At 29.0% G+C, this 20,809-nt stretch overlaps 2 protein-coding genes and 1 non-coding gene across 7 annotated transcripts in view; 1 reads left to right on the top strand and 2 right to left on the bottom strand.

Annotated features, from left to right (window-relative positions):
• LOC116769423 (uncharacterized) overlaps nt 1-20,809 on the bottom strand; it is a 60,820-nt gene that overhangs the window by 27,600 nt on the left and 12,411 nt on the right. For 2 of the 4 annotated variants that reach the window (XM_061522635.1, XM_061522636.1), the window contains exon 1: nt 1,226-1,400. The exons of 1 other annotated variant lie outside the window; for it this stretch is intronic. The gene's annotated coding sequence lies outside the window, so the exon portion shown is untranslated. Of the gene's footprint in view, nt 1-1,110; nt 1,401-20,809 lie in introns of those variants that run through there. One more of the 4 variants, XM_061522634.1, reaches the window with a different exon arrangement.
• LOC116769424 (aminoacylase-1-like) lies at nt 1,474-16,324 on the top strand. 2 transcript variants are annotated; one of them, XM_061522638.1, is made up of 9 exons: nt 1,474-1,513; nt 12,968-13,087; nt 13,176-13,344; nt 13,923-14,069; nt 14,222-14,292; nt 14,479-14,595; nt 15,223-15,318; nt 15,539-15,672; nt 16,071-16,324. In XM_061522638.1, the coding sequence occupies exons 2-9, from the start codon at nt 12,974-12,976 to the stop codon at nt 16,273-16,275; spliced, it is 1,053 nt and encodes a 350-aa protein (XP_061378622.1). In that variant the 5' UTR covers nt 1,474-1,513; nt 12,968-12,973; the 3' UTR covers nt 16,276-16,324. The 2 variants fall into 2 exon arrangements, with proteins under 2 accessions (XP_061378622.1, XP_061378621.1); XM_061522637.1 differs by lacking the exon at nt 1,474-1,513 and adding an exon at nt 11,692-11,832 and having other exon boundaries at nt 12,918-13,087.
• Trnal-cag (transfer RNA leucine (anticodon CAG)) lies at nt 10,656-10,739 on the bottom strand. Its single transcript has one exon. It is a non-coding gene; the product is annotated as a tRNA-Leu (tRNA).

Genomic DNA, 20,809 nt, shown 5'->3' with positions numbered 1-20,809 from the left:
TTTTCTCCTATAGTAGCCTTGTAATAGACTACTATAGGAGGACTACTATAGGAAATTGACTTGAATAATGGATATCTTAAATTAAATACTAGATTATAAAAGTAATTTGCACCGATATAAACTTTATTATAACGTTAATTGGTAAACTTTTACGAAATAAAACCTAATACTACTGATCATTGTTTCATTTTAATGTGAATATTATCATACTTTTATAAACTTTAAATGTATTTTTGAAATGCGAAATGATCGCCGCGATGCCAAAACCTTGTCAGTGACCGCTTCTGTGTTTTAAATGTTGTCCAGGAATAAACTTGGCGTTTGTGTTGATATAAATCTGAAATATTTCTTGGCTATTACCATTATTATATCAAAGTTTCACGTTTCATAGAGTTTTATTAGTATTTTATGTACCAATAAATATTCCTCTCGGTGTATGTGTGTATGTTAATTGTTTAAATTTATTTCTCTCTAGTGTTTCTTAATTCGATACAGTTTTTGTTGTTTAATAAGATATAATATATATTTTTAAATATTTAACGTTTTTTATAGGTGGAATTATCAGCCAAATTTACATAGAAATTTTGTGTTTAATTTTTTTTTTTAATAAATATAAAAAAAAATTTTTGATTGCATTGGAAGATATTTTAGAAAATATATAGAGACACTTCGCCGGAAAGTTAGTAAATTTGTATAATAACGGTGATATTTATTTTGGAATAGTTAGTAATTTTTTTCATATTTTTGGTTTTAATAAATATTAGCGTTCTGTTATTTTCATTTATCGTGATAAATGAATTCTTGTTTTCACGTGTAACTATCATAATATTAAAAATAATTATAAATGACCTTTTTTTTAAATAAAATTTAAGAAATTTGTTTGTTTCAATAATTTTATTATTATAAAAATTTAAGTTAATGATAATATTATTTGATTATATCATACAATATTTGTTTAATCTATAGTTTTAAGTAAACAAATATGGAAATGTACTATATATTAAATTGTTGTGTTGAATTTTCCAACCAATTTTCCAACCAGTTATTATGTAAAATACCTCATACTATCATTTGACGTTAGAATGACAGGTAACAATAACATCCTCCTACCTTTAAGGCTTTAGATTGAATTATTAACAACTCGTCTATTTACCGAGGCGATATCAAAGTTTTTAGAATTTTTTTGTAGGTACATTGGATAGTCTCATTTAGCTTTTAACCTTACCGTGTCAGAGAAATCACTAAACACTAAACAAAAAAAAAAAAAAACACGAAACATCAAGTCATTTTAGTTATTAATTTATTTATTTTAATACACTGAATTAATTATTATTTCGACTTACAAGACTACCTTATCTTGTTTATGGGCGCGCGGTGTCGTCCGAGCGACGGTCGGCAAGCGACTGACTAAATAACTAGTGTTTAGTGAGTAGGATGCCGGTGACAGTGCGAGTGGTCAGTAAGTGGTGGTAATATCGATGATCCAGATCGTGATAATGATGGTAGAGTTCAGGTCAGGGTTCGCCGTCGTAAGTTCAAACGAATACTAATTGGGGTTACACTTTTATTCTGAACTAGCTCTCGGTTCCATTTCACGTCATTTACGTAATAAAAAATAAATAAACATTAATATATTTTATAACGACTAGAATTATTCAGTCCGTTTAATATGTTATCGTGCGTTGGAGTGATTTTGTTATTACGAATGATAAATTAGTTAACAAAATTTATTTTCAATAAAATTCGTGATCGATTAGACGCCCTTGGTGGGCAATTATCGGGCGTTATATCCACGGAAGCAAGTGATGTCGCTGAACTATTTTTATTAAATACCCGCATCAATTAAGCCGTTTTGATTAACTCGTTTTCTTTATAAAATAAGGATCAGTAACTATTGCAATGTATAAAAATTATGAACTATATTTTTGTTTCTTCATAAAAATATTTACATTTATTTTTAACTAGTTTAGGCTAATACATTTTAAGAAGAAGATAGATTACTGCAATACATTTTTATATACGATGTTTTTTGTTTTTCCTTTCTTGGCCAGAAATTTTATTTTTCCCATGGGATTGCGTTGGTTTTCCGCGGTCAAAAGTAACTCTTGTCCTTTCTTGAGTCTCAAACTATCTCCTTATCAAATTTCATTTAAATCTGTTCAGTAGTTTAGGCGTAAAAGCGATCGACCAACCTGAATTTTCCCACGGGAAAGCGTCATTTTCCCGGGGTAAAAAGTAGCCTATGTCCTTTCTCGAGTATCAAAATATCTCCATACTAAATTTCATGCAAATCGATTCAGTAGTTTAGGCGTGATTGAGTAACAGACAGACAGACAGAGTTACTTTCGCATTTATAATATTAGTATGGATATGAATAGTACTAAAAATTTACTTGAGGTAAGATATCCAATTCTCTATTGAGTCTCTAAAATTATAAGGTTACCCAGATAGTTTTAGGGATCTCTATATACAGAGAATTTATATTTTAAGGTAAACTATGTTTAAAACTTTGAAATATTCTTAAATATTGAAATTCCTACGTCAAAAAACCTTGTCTTTTAAAAGTTCACTTCAATTGAAACTAAAAAGTATTAATTTTGCTCAGTTTTTGTATGGGTGTTTTTAAATATAACAAAAGTCGCGTGTTTATGTTACCAATAAAATATTTAATTCCACGACAACTAGGCTTAGGTCATCATAGCTTTAAGGACCTATCAGGAGAGGAATCCGTTCTCATTTCTCCCAAATATTATATAACATTATTTTATGGTTTCCTATTTCTCGTGTTATGAATGAAATCGTCTATCATTGAGGTTTTATTTTCTCACTGTTGAAAAATTATTTTGGAAGCAAAACCTACCCGTCATCGTTAGTATAGCTTTTTTTTATGTAACATTTTATCCATATCTTACAGGGCTCTATTATAAGTATTATTCAATGATTTAGATACATCTACTCTCCATTCGAATACCGTAAAGGTTATTTTTATATGAAAATATTATTGACAAAAAAACATGAAATTTTATTAGACATACGTAATATTTATTTCGAATTTGGTTAGATAGAGAGGAGATTTTTTATAAAAAATTTATAAAAAAAAATAATTATGATAACTAAGATTTAAACGTGTACATATTCACTTAATTGAAAAACGCATATTATTTCTTATACTCTTAGTTTTATTAAAAAATATATATATTTTTGTCATAAAATTATTTTATGAAACATCCGTTTAGCTGAATTTTTTTTTCGCAAGAAAATAACAAACTTATTATTTCAAATTTTCAAAATTATTACTTCTAACTATACAACCTTTTCTTTAATAAGGCTTCATTCGCACTGGAGTCTAGGAATATTTTGCCAATGTCATAGTAATTGTTAATATCCAATGCTCATGCCTTTTTGACATAGTAACTCTACGTGTAGAGTGCATGTTATGAAGTCTCCTCGCTTAACCAGTTTTGACATTACCATTTGATATAAGTTATTAAATTTTAAAATTTTTATTTTTTTTGTTACATTTTACGCTTTAAAACTGATGTTAGAATATTTGCGTCGGTTAATGAAAAACTTGTATGCCCATTCAATATCCATTTCTCTCAAATAATATTTCAAATAAATTTCTTGTTATGAAAATGTATTTTTTTCTTGTGTATTTAGCAGATACTATTTGATTTATTAGAAACGCTTAGTTGTACCTTATTACGACTCTATATATTAATGAAGATGCTATTATAATGTCGATAGTCCCAAAACTCTCCCTATAATAGGTAAATTACTCAAACGAGGCTCTAAATATTGTTTAGACACAAGAATACTGACATTAGTCATATGGTCATTGTCTCATAAAATAATTGATATAAATTTATATTATTCAAAAAAAAAAAAATACTACTACGCAGGTTTTTCAAGAGAAAACAGAACTGAAAAAAACACTAGTGAAAAGAAAAAAAATCAATTTGTTAAAAATAGCAAACTTAACGAAGAATTCGACAGTTTATTTTTTTTTGTTTTGAAATGTTTCTCGATATATTGATCTCGTCGAATGATCTTTACAATTCAACTTGAAAAGAAAAATATACGCTTAAAGTACTTATTACGGATGATCGAAGCAACTTGAAGTCATTGTTTACGATGTTGTGGCTTCGAATCCTGATAGTGATGCTGAATATTTCTCTCTAAGTCTAGAGCTGTCAAAGCTCAGCTCCTATGATATATAAAATGATTTTAATGTCAAACTAGCTTTTAAATTTTACTTTTTCCACAGTAAAAATATTTACGAAGAATTTATATTTCCATAATATAATATATACATAAATTGGTTATAGTCTCTTCAAAGCGAATAAAAAGTCTATTTTAATTTATAATTTGAGTTGCAAACACAAACTTCGAATGAGTTCACTGACAGCAGCTGTCAAATCACTGAAACAGGGTTTAAATTGTTGTGACGTCTATGATCAAGACACAAGCGGCATTCAGTTGAACCTAATACTAATAAAGATAATGTTGAAACATTGTTACATTATTTATACATTATTTTTTTTATGCTACGGCTTCATTCGCACTGGAGTCGTGGATATTTTGCCAATGTCAGCTTTTTTATTTGTTGGACGAATTTATATATAGTCTTGAGTTATTACAATTATAAATAGTTTGCCATTTACTTAACATTTGATAAATGACACTGTTGAATGTTTTTTTTTTGTACGTCTAATCTAACCGACACCAAAAGAGGAAGTTTTCAATTCAACTGTATATACATTATAATATAACATATGTGTGCTTATAACTGAAAAGTTAAGCGTCAGTTTAAATCATTCAATAGTTCCCACCTTGGTGCCATATTAATTTTATGAGACTATCCTTTGGTGATAACTTCCTTCGTAAGAAAGCTGTGCTATTTGAGATCTATATTATTTTTTCTCTGAAACTATTTTATCTATTAAAAACTGTCAGCTATTTCAGATTTATATCCGGACGTGATCGTTTATTTAACCTGAATAATTTATGATTATTTTCGTGTTAGAACCTCTTAATATATCTTAAATAAGATGTTGAATAAATTTTCACTGGAATCCATTTGGCTGTTCAAAGATTATGTCCAACAGGCAGACTATCATAAACTAAAAACAGGCTGTTCATGTGTTGACTTCAAGATAATTCAAGTTAATTTTCATGTATGTATACGATAAATTTGTAACACATGTGAAAGGATATGGAGCTATCCTTGTTAACATGGAAAATATTTAATTAGGCTTTTACTTTTAATTCAGTTCAAAATTTTCCATCATTATTACAATATTTAATCTTATTAAACCTCACAATTTATTGAATTTTATGTATAAGCTTTTATTTCTTCAATATCTTGAATTGTTGAAATAAAATTGACGGCAATTACAATTCATCGCTGCATCGTTTTATAAATTGCTTAAAACTTGAGAGACGAAACCTCTTAGCATTCAATGGATTCACCGTGGGGAGTGCCGGGACCATCGCGTTGCAAGGAGAGCAGCTTCAACGGTGCCTGGGAATGCGACTCGGGTGTACGTTTAAGGGCCCCCATCTAACGCGCGTTAAACATTCATCTCCACGGTCCAAGCTCCTCTCTGTACCTAACCAAATTTGAAAAGAACCTACTAGGGCTGCCTTCGAAGTACCTTCTTAGTTCTGGACAGGCCTAAGTCTTTTACTAGGTTGTAGAGAGATTTAGCCGTAATACCTCTCGCTCCCACTTCTACCGCGTACAAATCCACGATGACCCTATTTCTAGTGAGTTGATAAATGAGCTCGTAATATTTATTAACCTTGTTCTTTGGGGATGTTGGTTTCCTAAGGAACCGTAAGTTCTATTATCACAACGCTTTTTAAAATTCGCGAATACATAAATATGTCTGGTCGGGAGGCCGACGCGCAAATGTTCTCTGGGATTTTGTATTGTCTCTCATATGTATCCATCATTTTAGTCCAATCCGAAGCCACTTTAGGGATAGAGTAAGGCTTGACGTTTATTTTATAGCCCGAAAGCCTTCTCTTACAAAACCTACTGATCCTCGTTTTGGTTATTATCCTTTGTGCTCTCAGCTCTGGCTACCGAAAGACTAACAGCTTGTCGTCTGATTTCCAGAACCCTATCGTGACGACGCGAGTATTGACCGCTATCCAGGAGTACCTTACATCCCACCAGCAAATGCTTAGCAGTTTCAACTGGCTTCCCACAATTATAGCAAGTTTTTTCGGTACCTTTACCCCATCTTACTAAATTACTCTGATCTGGGAGAGTCGTTTGGAACGCATTGATATAAAGTTTTAGCAATACTGGCTACCAATCATAAATTAAGGTGCACCATTTTAGTGCTAATGGGATGCAAAAATCTCCTATGTCTAACCTCTCGTTCTGCATCTCTAAACTCATTGTCTGGATCTTATAATTAGCATTCTGGTTTCGCCGAATAAAGGACTTCAAGATATCCGTATATTGGGCCTTCTTATTCTTGAGCCCTTCTCTGTTACTTTATGCTCTTATCATAAACTGCTAATGGAATTGAGGTTATTCGTATATTTTTTGGTAACAATTTTATGTATTGCATTTAAATTGAAATGTTACATTGAAAAATTCGACACGATTAATCAAACCCGTGCCTTCAGGAACATCGCCTTAAAACCTCTTTGCTGATTATGTCACTGCATCTGCCCGTTCTTTAGTATATATTAAAAATTTAAAATACTATCGAGACCAAGTACGTTATGTCTCAATTGATATATTATAATATTCAATCGTCAACTTGTGTAGTCAGTAGTTCAATTGAACACGCCGCGGTACAATATAGAGTTGTATTTCTTTACAAATTCAAACTATACACTCTTTAATTATTACGGTCATAATAAATAATACGGCATAATTATTAAGATGTGTAGTTATATTTTAACAGCATAGAAAATTAACTTATCCGAACTAACTTAACAACTGCTGTTTTAAGATTCTCTCCGCTAGTATCCAGTGAGTTCATACCGACACGCGACATACGAAGTTTTAACGGGTTTTTATTCATGAATCTTCTCAGGTTACTGTATAAGGAACTTATAGTAAGCATACAGTACAAAAAGCGTGCATCGTGACACTTAACTAGGAGTTAACACTTTAACATGTAATAAACGTACAAGTGTAATACTCACAATTTACAAATACATAACGTACAAAATACATAGATTAGTTCAGTGTTGTTTAAGAGTAAAAATACAGAACGAGTATGGGGTGATAAAAAAATAAAAGAATACTATTTGAATAACAAATAGCCTTCATTATGCGAAGAGTCTCAAATTGATATAGAGCTAGAATAAGAGCAAAAATTATATATAGAGCTAGAATAAGATGTCAATAGACAAATACATTGTTGATTTGATTAGTATATATGTAAAATATATGAAGAAAAATGTATTTTTAATAGTTATTATTAAAATACGAGAAATTATTAAAACATTGTTATTCTAAGCTCTAACAATTACTTCGACGTTAAAAACCCTGTACTCATTGCAGGTACGCTCCCGCCATTTTGCTAAAACTGTAACTATTAATATTATAAGTTGCAAAATAATAATTTATTGAACGGCTCTTTATTTAAATAACTAATTAAATTGAAACAATAATAAATAAGTTTAAAATGAGAATATGTCAACTGTACAACAATTGATATCAACAACACAGCTATGGACTATTAAAATTTTAATGATTGCAATTGTGTCATTGATAATCTATAATTATAATAAAATCGTGTAATCAAATAACTATGAAATATGAGTGAACAGAAATCAGCATCTATTTATATATATATATATATATATATATATAATTATTACTTTAAATTTTACTTATGTTGTATTAATATAAACATATATATATCTATTCTTAAAGTAAATCTGACTTTATAAAAAATATATGTCAAGGAATCTTTAAATGTAATATAATTACAATTTGTATTTTTCAATGGTATCGACATTAGCAGAAATGGAACAAGCCAGTTAATTATTAAATTTAAGCCTTTCATTTCATTTAGGTACATAATATTTGAAAAATTTAACAAAAAAAAAATTTACTTTTTAATTTTATTCATATAATTGTGCGTGTAGGTTATAACTAGATTAAAATTTGTAGAATAATCTCTAAAGTCTCTAGCAGTAGATAAATATTCTGTGCAATATAATATTTATTTCCCTTATACCAATCGTATCACAGGATAATGAATTAGTAACTTAGAAACCGAATTCGCAAGAGTCTGAGGATTTTTTAGACGAGGACCCAACTATGGCATGCCTCTAGGAGGGCCAATATATGTAGGGTTTATTCCAAATTTTCAACGCAATGTGTACTAAAATAATAAAAAAACGAATAATAGTTTTTAATTTTAAAATGACCATAGTAGTACATTTATGTTTGTCTTAAAGAGGTCTTACCAACACAGCATGATACTAATTTTCCAATTTTACTCCTGAAGAAAAAGTAAACGAGTCAATTACTAAAAAAGATCTTGAGAAAATAATTATAACATACTTTATTTACATAAAATAATTTCGAAATAACAGTTTGTATTTGTATCTGGTATATTAAATTATAAGTCCATACAGATCAAGAAATTTTCTTGAATCTAATGAAAAGACCTACATTTTTAGTAGTAATTAAGAAAAACGTCAAAAGATTTCGAAATGAATTAAGAACCATCTCAAAAGGTTTAATGAGGTTCCACACATGTACAGAGAATATAAAAAGAAATTAAGTGTATTATGAAACAAGTCAGAAAAAGCTTTTCATAAAATCTTTTTTAATAAAATTAAATTAAAAAAAAAACACATTAAGATATTTTTTCTATAATTAAACAGAAATATAAGTTAAAATTTAAATGTATGCTTCGATTACTTTAACTTATTATATGTTGCCAGTATTTATATATATCTAGTGCCATCTACAGAGAAAAGTAAACATAATAAGTTAGTAACCCTCTTAACTTTTGTGAGACCAAACAACGCCATCTAGTATTTTATTTGAAAACTGTTTAACTGTGTAAGCAGTCAGCTCCCTCTGTATGACGCTATTGGCACTATTGCGTTTTTCTTTCAGAATTTACAGTTTAACAATTTACGTCAGATGGAGCGATTTCACAACACTTAAAAAAGTATGTTTTCCTACTTTAATTTCTTCACCTTTCTGTCAAACTACTACCACGTGTGTTTAAATTCTATTTAAGATTTAAATTTCTAAGAAAAACGAGACAATACGTGATTTAATTAGACCTATTGTATAAAATAATCATTATGAGGATATAGTATAACATAATCATTTCATATAAGCTTTACCTAAGTAATAATATTAATGTATAACATTAGTTTTCGTATTATTGTAATAGTGAAATTTGAAAAATAATTTAAAATTAAATAGTACAAAGATAAAATTAAAATTAATATTGTTTGTATTTCTATGTCAATAATTATCTGCTGATATTGTTTATTGCTTCAACTTGTGGTAAATATTGTAGGTTAAACAATGCGGATATTTGATAATGATAAAAATTGTAAAGTTCGGTTTGAGGAGCATTGGCTCTCTTGAGTTGGGACACTAAATTTTGTTATTTATTTTCGTTTCTCTGTCGTTTCTAATAGCATTAATTTTTTGCTATAAAAAAGTAAATCGGTGTTCTTTACTGCGCTTTTTTTGTTTATTTTTCCTTTTGATTGATTATGTTAGTTAGTTAGTTTATAAAACTCAAACTCTTTACTTTGCATTTATTGATGTTAATTATCAAAAACTACTTTTAATTGTCAAATATTTGTTTATAGAAGTGAAGCTAATATTTTTCGGACTACTACGCGTATTTTATTCTTATAAAAACTACATAATCCGACGATACGATTACTTTGCTGCAACCGTGATCACGGGCAGAAGAGATGTGAGTGTGTCATGTAAGATTATGTAGTTTTTAAAATAATAAAATACGCGTAGTAATCCGAAAAATATTAGTTTCATTTCAATAAATACTCGCGAAAGTCTTAGATCGCATTCTTTTTTACACTTCATTCGCACTGGAATCGTAGAATATGTTAGACATGTCAACTTTTTTTGGACTAATTATAAGAAGAGAAAGAGAGGAGAAAATGCGAAGGAGTTTGTCTTATGGAGCTATAATTATCTATGAAGTAATCTCTATTGACAAACCATTGTTTTTTTTATATTATATTGACATTAAAAGTGAATTGGCAAACATAAAAATCCACCATTATGCTTCTGAACCATAGACTAAGTAACAATAATTTAAAAATATAGACTATAAATGTCGACAAACATGCTATTTGCAGATATGAAAATATGACAGGTGAACTGCAAATATATTTTAAAAATAAGTAGTACCTACAAGTTGAATTGCATAAAATATCTTATTTATATATATTTATTTATATTACAATAGTATTTAACACATGGCTTTTGATTTGTCATGATTAACATTCCGATGTTGGCAGCGGACCAAACACATGATGTATTAAAATCATGATCCATTGAGGTACAATTATTAATTATTAGCCTATAAAGATTTAAATAAAAAAACGTATCACTAACTTCACTCATTCATATAAAAGTAAAACTGAAATTTCAAATGATCGCAAAAATGTCTTGTCAGAAGTGGGATTCGAACCCACGCCCACAGAAGTGGACTGCGACCTGAACGCAGCGCCTTAGACCGCTCGGCCATCCTGACGTGATGCAGTGAAAGAAAATAAACCGTCAACTCACAAACACCATTTTTCTGAATATTTTTTTTCTTATAAAAATAGTTCGAAACTAATAAAACCGCTATATAATAAAAATTATATAAGCCGTGATAAGTTTTGGAAAAAAAAAAAACATAGATATGTCATGTTGCTCCATATTTTATTAAACTACCCTACTCTAATGAAATCTAAGACTTTCGCGAGTGTTCATTTAAATAAAACTAATATTTTTCGGATTATTTATTTTATATTTTCGAATTTTATTATTTAAAAAAAAAATCACATCTCGTCTGCCCGTGACCACGTTTGCTGCAAAGTAATCGAAACGTCGCATGTTGTTTTTTAAAATAATAAAATACGCGTAGTATAATCCGAAAAATATTAGTTTTATTTACCCTACTCTATGTATTATGTTGTATAATATAATGTTTCTTTTAGCGATATATTAATTAATTCTTTTAGTAGTTTTCAATCATCGTAAGGCCTTCACAATCATCACAATCAGCCCGATCATGACACTTTTTTGTAGTCTTGACATTCATAGCCTGGGCAATAGTAAATAATTTTCTACCATAAAGATAACTTGAAAGGAATTTTTATGTTAATATTATATTAATATAACAAAAATTAAAAAAATTGCGACTAAGTTACATTTAAATCAAAACTTCTCCACTGCTACTTCAGACTGTACTAATAGTGAACTATTTTAATAAATTTTAATTAACCAAAATTATAAAGTTTTGGTAATATATTAACAATAGCGTCATAGATGATTAAATTTAATTAATAATAATTTCAAAGAGTATAATCTATATACACACTTCTACTAGAATAAGAAACTTAATTATCTAAAACGAGTCATTCCGATTTCCCCAACCTCCCCTTTTTTATGATATCATAATGAAGAGCTTATATATAAGCATAGACAACAAATCGTCAGTGGCACCAGAGTTGTAACATTTGTTAATAGCGTTGTATTTTAGTATTCTATTAAAATGACAGACAACTTAGACGACCTCGCTATAAACAAGTTGAGGGACTATGTTCGCATTCGAAGCGTCCATCCAAATATTAATTATGGTACGTAAATATTTATACAATTAAAGCATTGTTTAATTTGAGTTTAATATGCCTTTGAGACTTTTAAAATAATTTATGAACTATCGTACAGATTATTGCTTTCTGTTTATATTTTTGCTTTATCATTATGACAGCCGATGTATTTTTCGTTGCTCGATAAAAAGCAAAATAATGTATGAGTTTGTATCGTCTCTAATTTCAATTATAAATGACACGAAATCTTTACAAAAACAATACAAAACTATTGTTCATATTTGTTAGTGAGAATGTATATAAAGCTTTCGGTATGTGGTCGGTGTGAAGGAATGTGTCCACTCACTAGTTATTGCGGTAATTCACGCAAATTTAGGTTAAATTAATTTAATATTCTAGTGACGATAAATTGATGTTCCTTGAAAACATTTCAACTATTATTAAAACTTTATATTTCCAATGTTATTCTGACTTATCGGTAGTAAATATCTATATAAAAAAATATCATCGCTGGATAACAACAGAAATACAGTTTTGATTAATATTTACGTCAAGAGTATTTATATTTTAAGAGCGTAATATTCTTTCAATGTTTTTTAAATACTTTGAGCCCCTTAAGAGGAGGTGTAATTGTTTACTTAGGAATATATGCTTACTCTAAGTTTGTCGTGTCACTCTACACACGGAGCGTTAACAGTATATCAATTATAAACCTTCGTAAACTATAGTATTAACGTAGGTTATTGATTAATAAACGGGAAACAATTCGTATGTAGTAATGCAAACTGAGGATAAGCATTCCAAAGTTATCAAGTAAGTTTGCTTTTAACAGATATAAACCTAACGTCACCTTAATCAGAACCATTAGCCACATATTTTTGGAAGTAGAATAAATTTCATTTTAATAAAATTATATGGTCCAATTCATTGTTTGCGGCTTAAGTCCATGAACGTCACGTAGTAAGGAGAAGGCACGGTATAGAGACAGAAATTGGCTGATGTCTATTATGTGAATATAAGACTGAAGTCACTTAACTAGTTAATATTATTCTTATAAATAAGCAAATATAGTTATTATTATATTTATTTAATTTCATACTTGTTGTTTCCAGATGAATGCATATCGTATCTCAGGAGATACGCAAATGATTTGGGTTTACAGGTCCAGATGTTCGAAACGGTTCCAAAGAAACCCGTCCTTGTTATGACCTGGGAGGGTTTAGAACCAGAACTGCCGAGCATCCTGTTAAACTCTCATATGGATGTCGTGCCCGTTTTTGAGGTGAACGAAATCTGATTAATAATATTCAGGTTTTATAACTAAAAAAATCTTAATTAAATAATTTATAATCAATAAATCGATTGACCAGGAAAGCTGGACCTACAGTCCATTCGAGGCTCGACTTGTGGATGGAGTTATCTACGGACGAGGCGTGCAAGACATGAAATCAGTTGCTATCAGTTATTTAGAAGCGGTCCGGAGGCTCAAGAATAGGGGAATACGACTAAAAAGGACTGTACATTTGAGTTTTGTGCCAGGAAAGTGTTTGAATTGAAAAAAAAAATACATAATACACAATTTTTATTCAATAATATAACAGATTCTAAATGAAATTAACGAATTTGAGAGCATTTTGAGTTCAAAGAAATTGTAAATGTTTGTATTGGAGGTATTGGTTCCATTTTAACTTCCGGCAACTCGTAGCTGGCAGGTAATCTTTGTGTAACTTTAGGAATTGGATTTTGGTATGTTATTTAGAGAAAACAGTTCTAAATACATCAAGGCTTTCAAAAAGTAACAATATACTACTACTTAATAATTAAGTATTAACATCACCATTATATGTATATATCGACTGGCTATTTACTACTTTAACATTATATATATATAAAAAGAAGTCCTCTGTCTGTAATGTAAATATCTGAATCTTTCCGTAAATAAATCGTGATTAACAAACAAAATCACACAAGCAATTACACGTAAATTTAAGATATTGTTACGAATTTATGTTTTCTTTGTTTTGAATTCAGCCAAAAAATAAACGTGAATTTTTTAACGTATTTTTTAAATAACAAAATATGATATTAAAAAATTTAATTCAATTATGTAATTGTAGACGAGGAAAAAGGCGGTGTTTTGGGCATGAAGACGTTTGTAACGTCAGAACACTACAACAAACTGAACGTTGGCTTCGCTTTTGACGAAGGACTCGCAAGTCCAGATGATAGCTTTGTCGTTTATAATGGAGAGAGAACTATATGGCGTAAGTATAAGAATATATGTATGTAGTACAAGAAATTTTTATATGATAGGTACATACCTTAAGAGGACAAAGAATTTTGAATTTTATTTCGTCGGTATAATGTTGGATTTGTATTATTTTGTATAAATTATGTTTATCTGTATTTAATTCAGATTTGAAAGTCATCTGTCCGGGAATGTCAGGCCACGGATCGCTTCTATTACCGGATAATTGTGGGGAAAAGGTAATAATTATAGAGTTGTATACAAAATAAAGAAGGTTTAAAGTGATATTGGTTGGGTTATTTTATTGAGAACAGAAATAAAGAATACTTAAAGACATAATTTAATTTAAATTATAGTATGTTTTTTATTATATAAATATCTACAAGTTATTAATGGAGAAAAATATTATTAAAACCTTTTTGCAGTTGAGGTACATGATAGACAAGTTTATGGACCTCCGGAACGAGTCAAAGAAAAAGTTGGAGAATGATCCAGAACTTACCATCGGTGACGTCACTTCCGTCAACCTAACTGTGATTTCAGTGCGTAATTAAAAAGTGATACGATATATGAAAATTTCATAATCTCGAATTTTAATTTTTTTTTTTCAATATTTTCCATATTAAGTAAAATTATTCTCGCGATACTTGCAATATTCATTTAAAAATACTTTTACATTATTAACAACTGGACTTTTACAGTATACATATACTTATTAATATTTTTATTTATCTAACAGACAAACAATACATAATATGATATACGAATTATCTATATAAATAGATTGAAACTTCTTAAAAATATATATTTAATTATTTTCATTATATTTTATTATATGGAGCGTTGAACTTTTTTCCATTCATAAATTTTCATATTACTGTGTCAATGTAATTTATTAAATAAAAAACGTGAAACGCTTCGTATATAGTGTGACGATTCAAACTTGGACTAAGTAATAATCGCACTGCATACGATTAGTTGTTACGTCACCCAATAATCGATATCATCATTACTATTTGATATAATTGTAATGAAAAACGATAAAGCCCTTTTAGTTTATGAGTAATTCCAAACTATTTTTCTATATTTATTATAGATTATTAAAAATATTCTTTATTACTTTGACTTATATATGAAATTTGTGAACGAATTAAATGTTTCAAAACCAGGGTGGCATCCAGAACAATGTGATTCCAGAGAAATTTACAGCCAGCTTCGACCTGCGACTGGCTTTGTCCGTCAACTTCGCGGAGTTCGAGAACACGGTAAATTCATTTAAGATGAGATTGATTTACAAAATTAAATAAATTATATTATATTAGTAAACCGCTCTCACTAACACAAAGATATGATCTGAATGCTTAAATTTAGATGTAAAAAATAAGTTTAAAGATTTAATAATACTCAAATAGACTGACGCAGAAAAGGAGATAAGATCTTTGATTTTTCTAAGATATTTTTGTTATGGTGATAATTAATTTCTAGATAAAACAATGGTGTGCGGAAGCTGGTAGTGGTGTAACTTACGAGTTTGAACAAAAAGACCTGTTTGTACCTCCGACTAAAGTAGACAATAGCAATCCTTACTGGGTCGCCTTTAAAGAAGCACTCGATAAAATGTAAGTTTTAATCAATATTTTAAAGCCTTATCAAAGACAAGTCTGTCGTAAACATGAAAACAGTTACTGTTTCATTAAATGAAATAAATCTAAAGTTAATTATATTTGTTATTTATTAGATTTAAATATTGTTCCAAGTGGCGCCATCCGTGCCGTACTAATGATAATATATTATAAGCCTTAGAATTATTTTTATGACTGATTATAATTAATTATAATACTGAATCATTGAAATTTTGTAATGGCAACATTTAAGTATCAACTTGTATTTGGTTAACTATAGATTTCTCTGCCATTTTTTACTGGACGTAACGCTGAACATTAAATATAAAGTCTGAAGCTGTGCCTCGAACAATATGTTTAAAATTCTTGCAACCTAATCCAATAACTAATTCCAGGAATATTCCAATAAAAGTACGTACTTTCCCGGGCGGTACCGACTCTCGGTTCATTCGTCTGAAGGGTACCCTCGCCTTGGGAGTGACTCCGTTACGTCACACACGCCCAGGGATACATGAACACAATGAAAACATCACAACCAGCGCTTTCCTCGAAGGCATCACAGTCTACGAGGCAGTCATACAGAACGTCGCGAATGTTTAATTCATTATCAGACCAATTCAATATATAAAAAAATATAGTATTGACTGTTTTATTTGTATCAATCAACATATTATGAAAATTCCCTTTTTTAATTAGATAAGTCTTTCTCGAGTATTGATTTAAATGAAACTAATATTTTCGGATTATTACGCGTATTTTATTATTTTTAAAACGAGAGATCTCGTCTGTCCGTGAATCGTGATCACGGTTCCTGCAAAGTAAAAGAAACGTCGGGAGTATGTAGAATTTTAAAAATAATAAATACGCGTAGTAATCCGAAAGTATTAGTTTCATTTAAATCCACTTTCCTTTCTTTTTTTGAATTCCTGAACGTAATTACTCTCTATAGTAGCTTCCATAATAGAATGACTTTGACTTTATGTTGCGGGTTAAGGAATTTTATCTTTATACTGTCTTGTCGGTTATTACAACGCCGAGTTTTTGTTTTTAATTTTATGTTATGTCATCAACATAATATTTTTATAATAATATTATTTACACTTAACATATATTTTTCGTGAAATTAATCTTTAATATTGGATTTATTAAATTATCTAGGAGTATTAAGACACCACTGACAGGCAGTGAAGGGAAACATTGTGAGGAAATCGGACTTATAAATTTGAAATCGCCAATCCGCCTAGAGCAAGCGTGGTGATTAATGCTCCAACCTTCTCAGTTTGAGAAGAGGCCTTTGCTCAACAGTGGATTTAGTTAATAGTGAATTTATTTCTCTTAATAATTATATGACATTTTTAGTATTTCTTAAATTTTAAAGATGTAATTTTAATCAATAATTCCTAATATTATTACCATTATCAAAATATTTTTTATTTAATGAAAAAAAAAGTCAAAGATATTTATAACTATTGAGACATTAGTTTCAGCTTCTTTTGAAGATCGTTACTGTTACGATTACCTTAAAACCAGACGATAACATTTTAAGTAACGTGATTAGTAAACGTTACTTTAAATAGATAGTTTTTAATAAAAGTCCACCCAAAGAGAGCCTTTTAGGAAATATTCAATAAGAGTATTCATATAATAATAAACATAAAGCTTTTCAAATACAAACAGCAAATGTCAGGTTGGACGAGCAGTAAGTTTTGTTTGTAAGATAAAGATATTATGCAGATAAAAAGATTTGACTCAGAAATGGTTTATAATGACCCCAGAAGAATCTATTTCATGGTAAGCTAAAATTTTTATCACCAACCTTTTATGTTGGATATTCGGAATGCAATATTTACGACTGGCGATATGATTTTTCCAAACGGAACCGTACATGCGATGTGTTCACTTGGTAATAAAAAACTTTAAAACTCTATTATAAATCATTTTCCCTTATCTGCCCATTTTCCTTTTAATTATTTTGTATGTTTGTTAGTTGAAAGTCTGGAAAAAAATTAAGTCTGGAAAACTACGTTATTTTATATGTTATGCTCCAAGGACTAACCAAGATATATGTATATAAGTCTGTATACATATGATTACACATATATATATATGTCGTCTCCGTTTCAAAAGCGTAAAAAAATGTTAGGGTGGTTATTAACTTTTTAACAAGAAGAAACAAGAAAATTAAGAATCACATAATGATTTTTTTTGTTCTAATTCTTTTTGTATACAAAATAAAATAATCCAATAATAGAGAGAGTATTAAAAATAAGCTATTTTACTCCTAACATATTTAGAACCGGTTATTAAGAATATATTTTTTAGTGTTTTCTAGAAAATATGATAAAGTAATTATACAAAAGAATCTGAAATGTAGATCGGAGACCACAAAATAAAGACTCTGTATTTATTATTTAAACAACGTTTAAAAGTTGAAAAAAAAATCCATTAATAACCGGCCAGGTGCCAGGATTGATAAAAACTATCACTTATACCTTAAAAAACATAAAAGCTATAGATTATATTGTTACGACTATATAGAATAAAATTGACCTCCGACCCCGTTTTGACCAAACCTTTTATGAAATACTTGCGCTCATTGATCATATAACAAAACATACAATACATTTTTATAATATGATGTGCGAAAAACTTGGACTATACACTCACTAGTTACATTAAACACGTGTAAATCTTCACGGTTCCTGTAACGTATAAAAAGCTCACGGAAATTGTGTTTCGATTGATCGCGGTTCATTTCCGCTTATTATCGTAATGCCTTTATAAGTTATTTGAAATGTGGGGATTATATAGTGTTGTTACTTATTCGCTTAGAAATAATGACTAAATAAGAAAGTGTCATCCTGAGATAGTAGACTTAATAGAAAGACTACTGTGAGATTTGTTTTTGTCTCTTCAGAGAATTGATTTTAAGCTTATAATAGTTGAAATTTTATTAAGTATATATGGATAGATTTAAATTTGAAAAGCATGTTTTTGAGAGTTTAAAACTCAATTCTTAATTCCATATATAAGCATTAAACAACATGTCATAGTAACACGTAGCTCAAAATTCACGATAAGTCAGCAAAATACAACACATCTATTGGAAGAGTTATTTAATTTAAGAATCCGTGTACTTACAGTGTCGTACAAATCGTATCAATAAATGTATAATGAGTCTGTTAATTTAATTTAATTTTTAAATGTACTTGTACAGTTTAAAAAAATCCATCTTCAATAGGTTATAAAGAATAAGATTGATCTATTAAAATATTATCATTGTAATGAATCTTCCATTTTTAAAATTAATTTTTAATTCCGATGAATGCGTCTCATTTTCATTGATTACACAGATAACAAAAAAAAAAAACATTTTTTTTTAAATCGACTAAATTCTTTCCCCTCCGTAGCAAACATAGTCATGAACTTACTCAGTAACAACCAATTCACCTTTTAAAAATGTTGCTAAAAAGAACACAAACTCATTATTTTCCATGGATGTATGTAACGAAATATTATATATGGAATTTTAATTATAACCGCATTAAATTCAGCTAACGTTTCGATAACAAATAACTTTTCTTGGTGCTTCCATTAAAATACCAATTCCACATTCCAACAATTATATCTGTAAGACGTTTGTGTCATGCGATGTCATGGCAATGACAATGTAACAACAGTAATATACACAAGAACATTGTGTATACAACACAAGATAGTATAGAATAATCTACACGATATATAAAATATTTTAATCAAATAAATTACAAACGAGAAAAACATTAGCATTTATACATATGTACGTAGGAAATTGTAGAGTTGAAAATTTTCTATTATAAAGTCTGTCATAATATGTAACAACAATATAGACAAATATAAATGAATGAAAACATATTTAATTATATTATAATTAGGAAATGTTTAACGATCAGTACATCGTATAAAATTTTTATGTTTACCTTTGACGCCTGAACACTTATCCGTAAATAAGTTAATATAACAACAAAACCAAATTACCAGTACTGAAATATGTACAACTTTATACATATAAATATAATAAAAGTTATAAAGGCTTAAGGTTAATAATTTTATGATATTTGTTTCAACTGCAAACGGACCTTCGACTGTCAACAAATTAATTCCCACTCCGACATTTCTATCTATAAGAGGACTATGTCATTGAGATTATTAAATCGTATCATAAGTTTGCAAATCTAGAATTTTAATTATTATTTTATTTAGGTTTGAAAGTATATATCAATTATAGTGTTCACATCATTATTTAACTACGACTGTCACATTTTGTTAATTAACTCAATAGAATATATGTAAGACTATTTTTCTTATCTACATATGTATCGTTCTTCTAAGTTTTAAATGGAAACTAAACCCAGGCGGCAATACGGCTTTTGGAATCTTTTATTTAACTTTCAATGTAAAACTTACAACTCAGTTAAAACTTACAACTCAGTTTTGAGGCAGATTCTTTTATTCGCTTGTGTTGAAACTTGTATATGCAAATTAAATTTGGACGAGAAGATGTTTTTCATTTTGTGACGTCATTCTTAATCCAAAATGGCGGCATGTCCATGATTCACCTGGGCATTTTTAATGCACTGCTACAATATATGTGTAATATATATAAAATGAAAACTAACTAAGAATTGTTCTAAAATTGTGTTCAGCGCTTATAAAATAACAGTAAAGTACAATCTCAAAATCTTAAAATGAATTTCAATTTCTTTCTGCTTTAAGCCACATTTAAAACTCTCATTCAATTAATATCTCATTCAAAAAAAAAAAAATCATAAATTACAAGCAGATAATAAATAATTATTTTAATAACATTATTGTTTATAACAGGTAGGTATAGTTTAATTTTATAGCAACAATAAACAAGTTCAAAATAAAATTTTTGAGCCGTCCTGATAGCAGTGTCAGTAACAAAAGACCTCCCAAATTTTTGTGCACTTCACAATGAAAAATCCTTCAAGTGAAACGTCTTTGCGAGGAATTTCAAAAGCTTATATTGACACGAAAAAAAAATGTATGTTATAATCCGTTTGCAATGCGTTCAATGTTACGAGTATGTTTAATATATGAAAAATATTTAATAATAACGTATAAAATGTGA

The sequence above is a fragment of the Danaus plexippus genome, chromosome 14 (assembly GCF_018135715.1).
Source record: "Danaus plexippus chromosome 14, MEX_DaPlex, whole genome shotgun sequence".
Lineage (NCBI taxonomy): Eukaryota > Metazoa > Arthropoda > Insecta > Lepidoptera > Nymphalidae > Danaus > Danaus plexippus.
Note: the sequence above shows the minus strand (reverse complement) of the source record. Positions and strands in the feature narration are given on the sequence as shown.

What these genes read in the sequence shown, in the direction of transcription:
- LOC116769424 (XM_061522637.1), top strand. Translation starts at nt 11,748, where the DNA reads ATGACAGACAACTTAGACGACCTCGCTATAAACAAGTTGAGGGACTAT. An exon ending in CCATCCAAATATTAATTATG is followed by an intron (nt 11,833 to 12,917) that starts GTACGTAAATAT and finishes TGTTGTTTCCAG; the next exon opens with ATGAATGCATATCGTATCTC. An exon ending in CGGATAATTGTGGGGAAAAG is followed by an intron (nt 14,293 to 14,478) that starts GTAATAATTATA and finishes ACCTTTTTGCAG; the next exon opens with TTGAGGTACATGATAGACAA.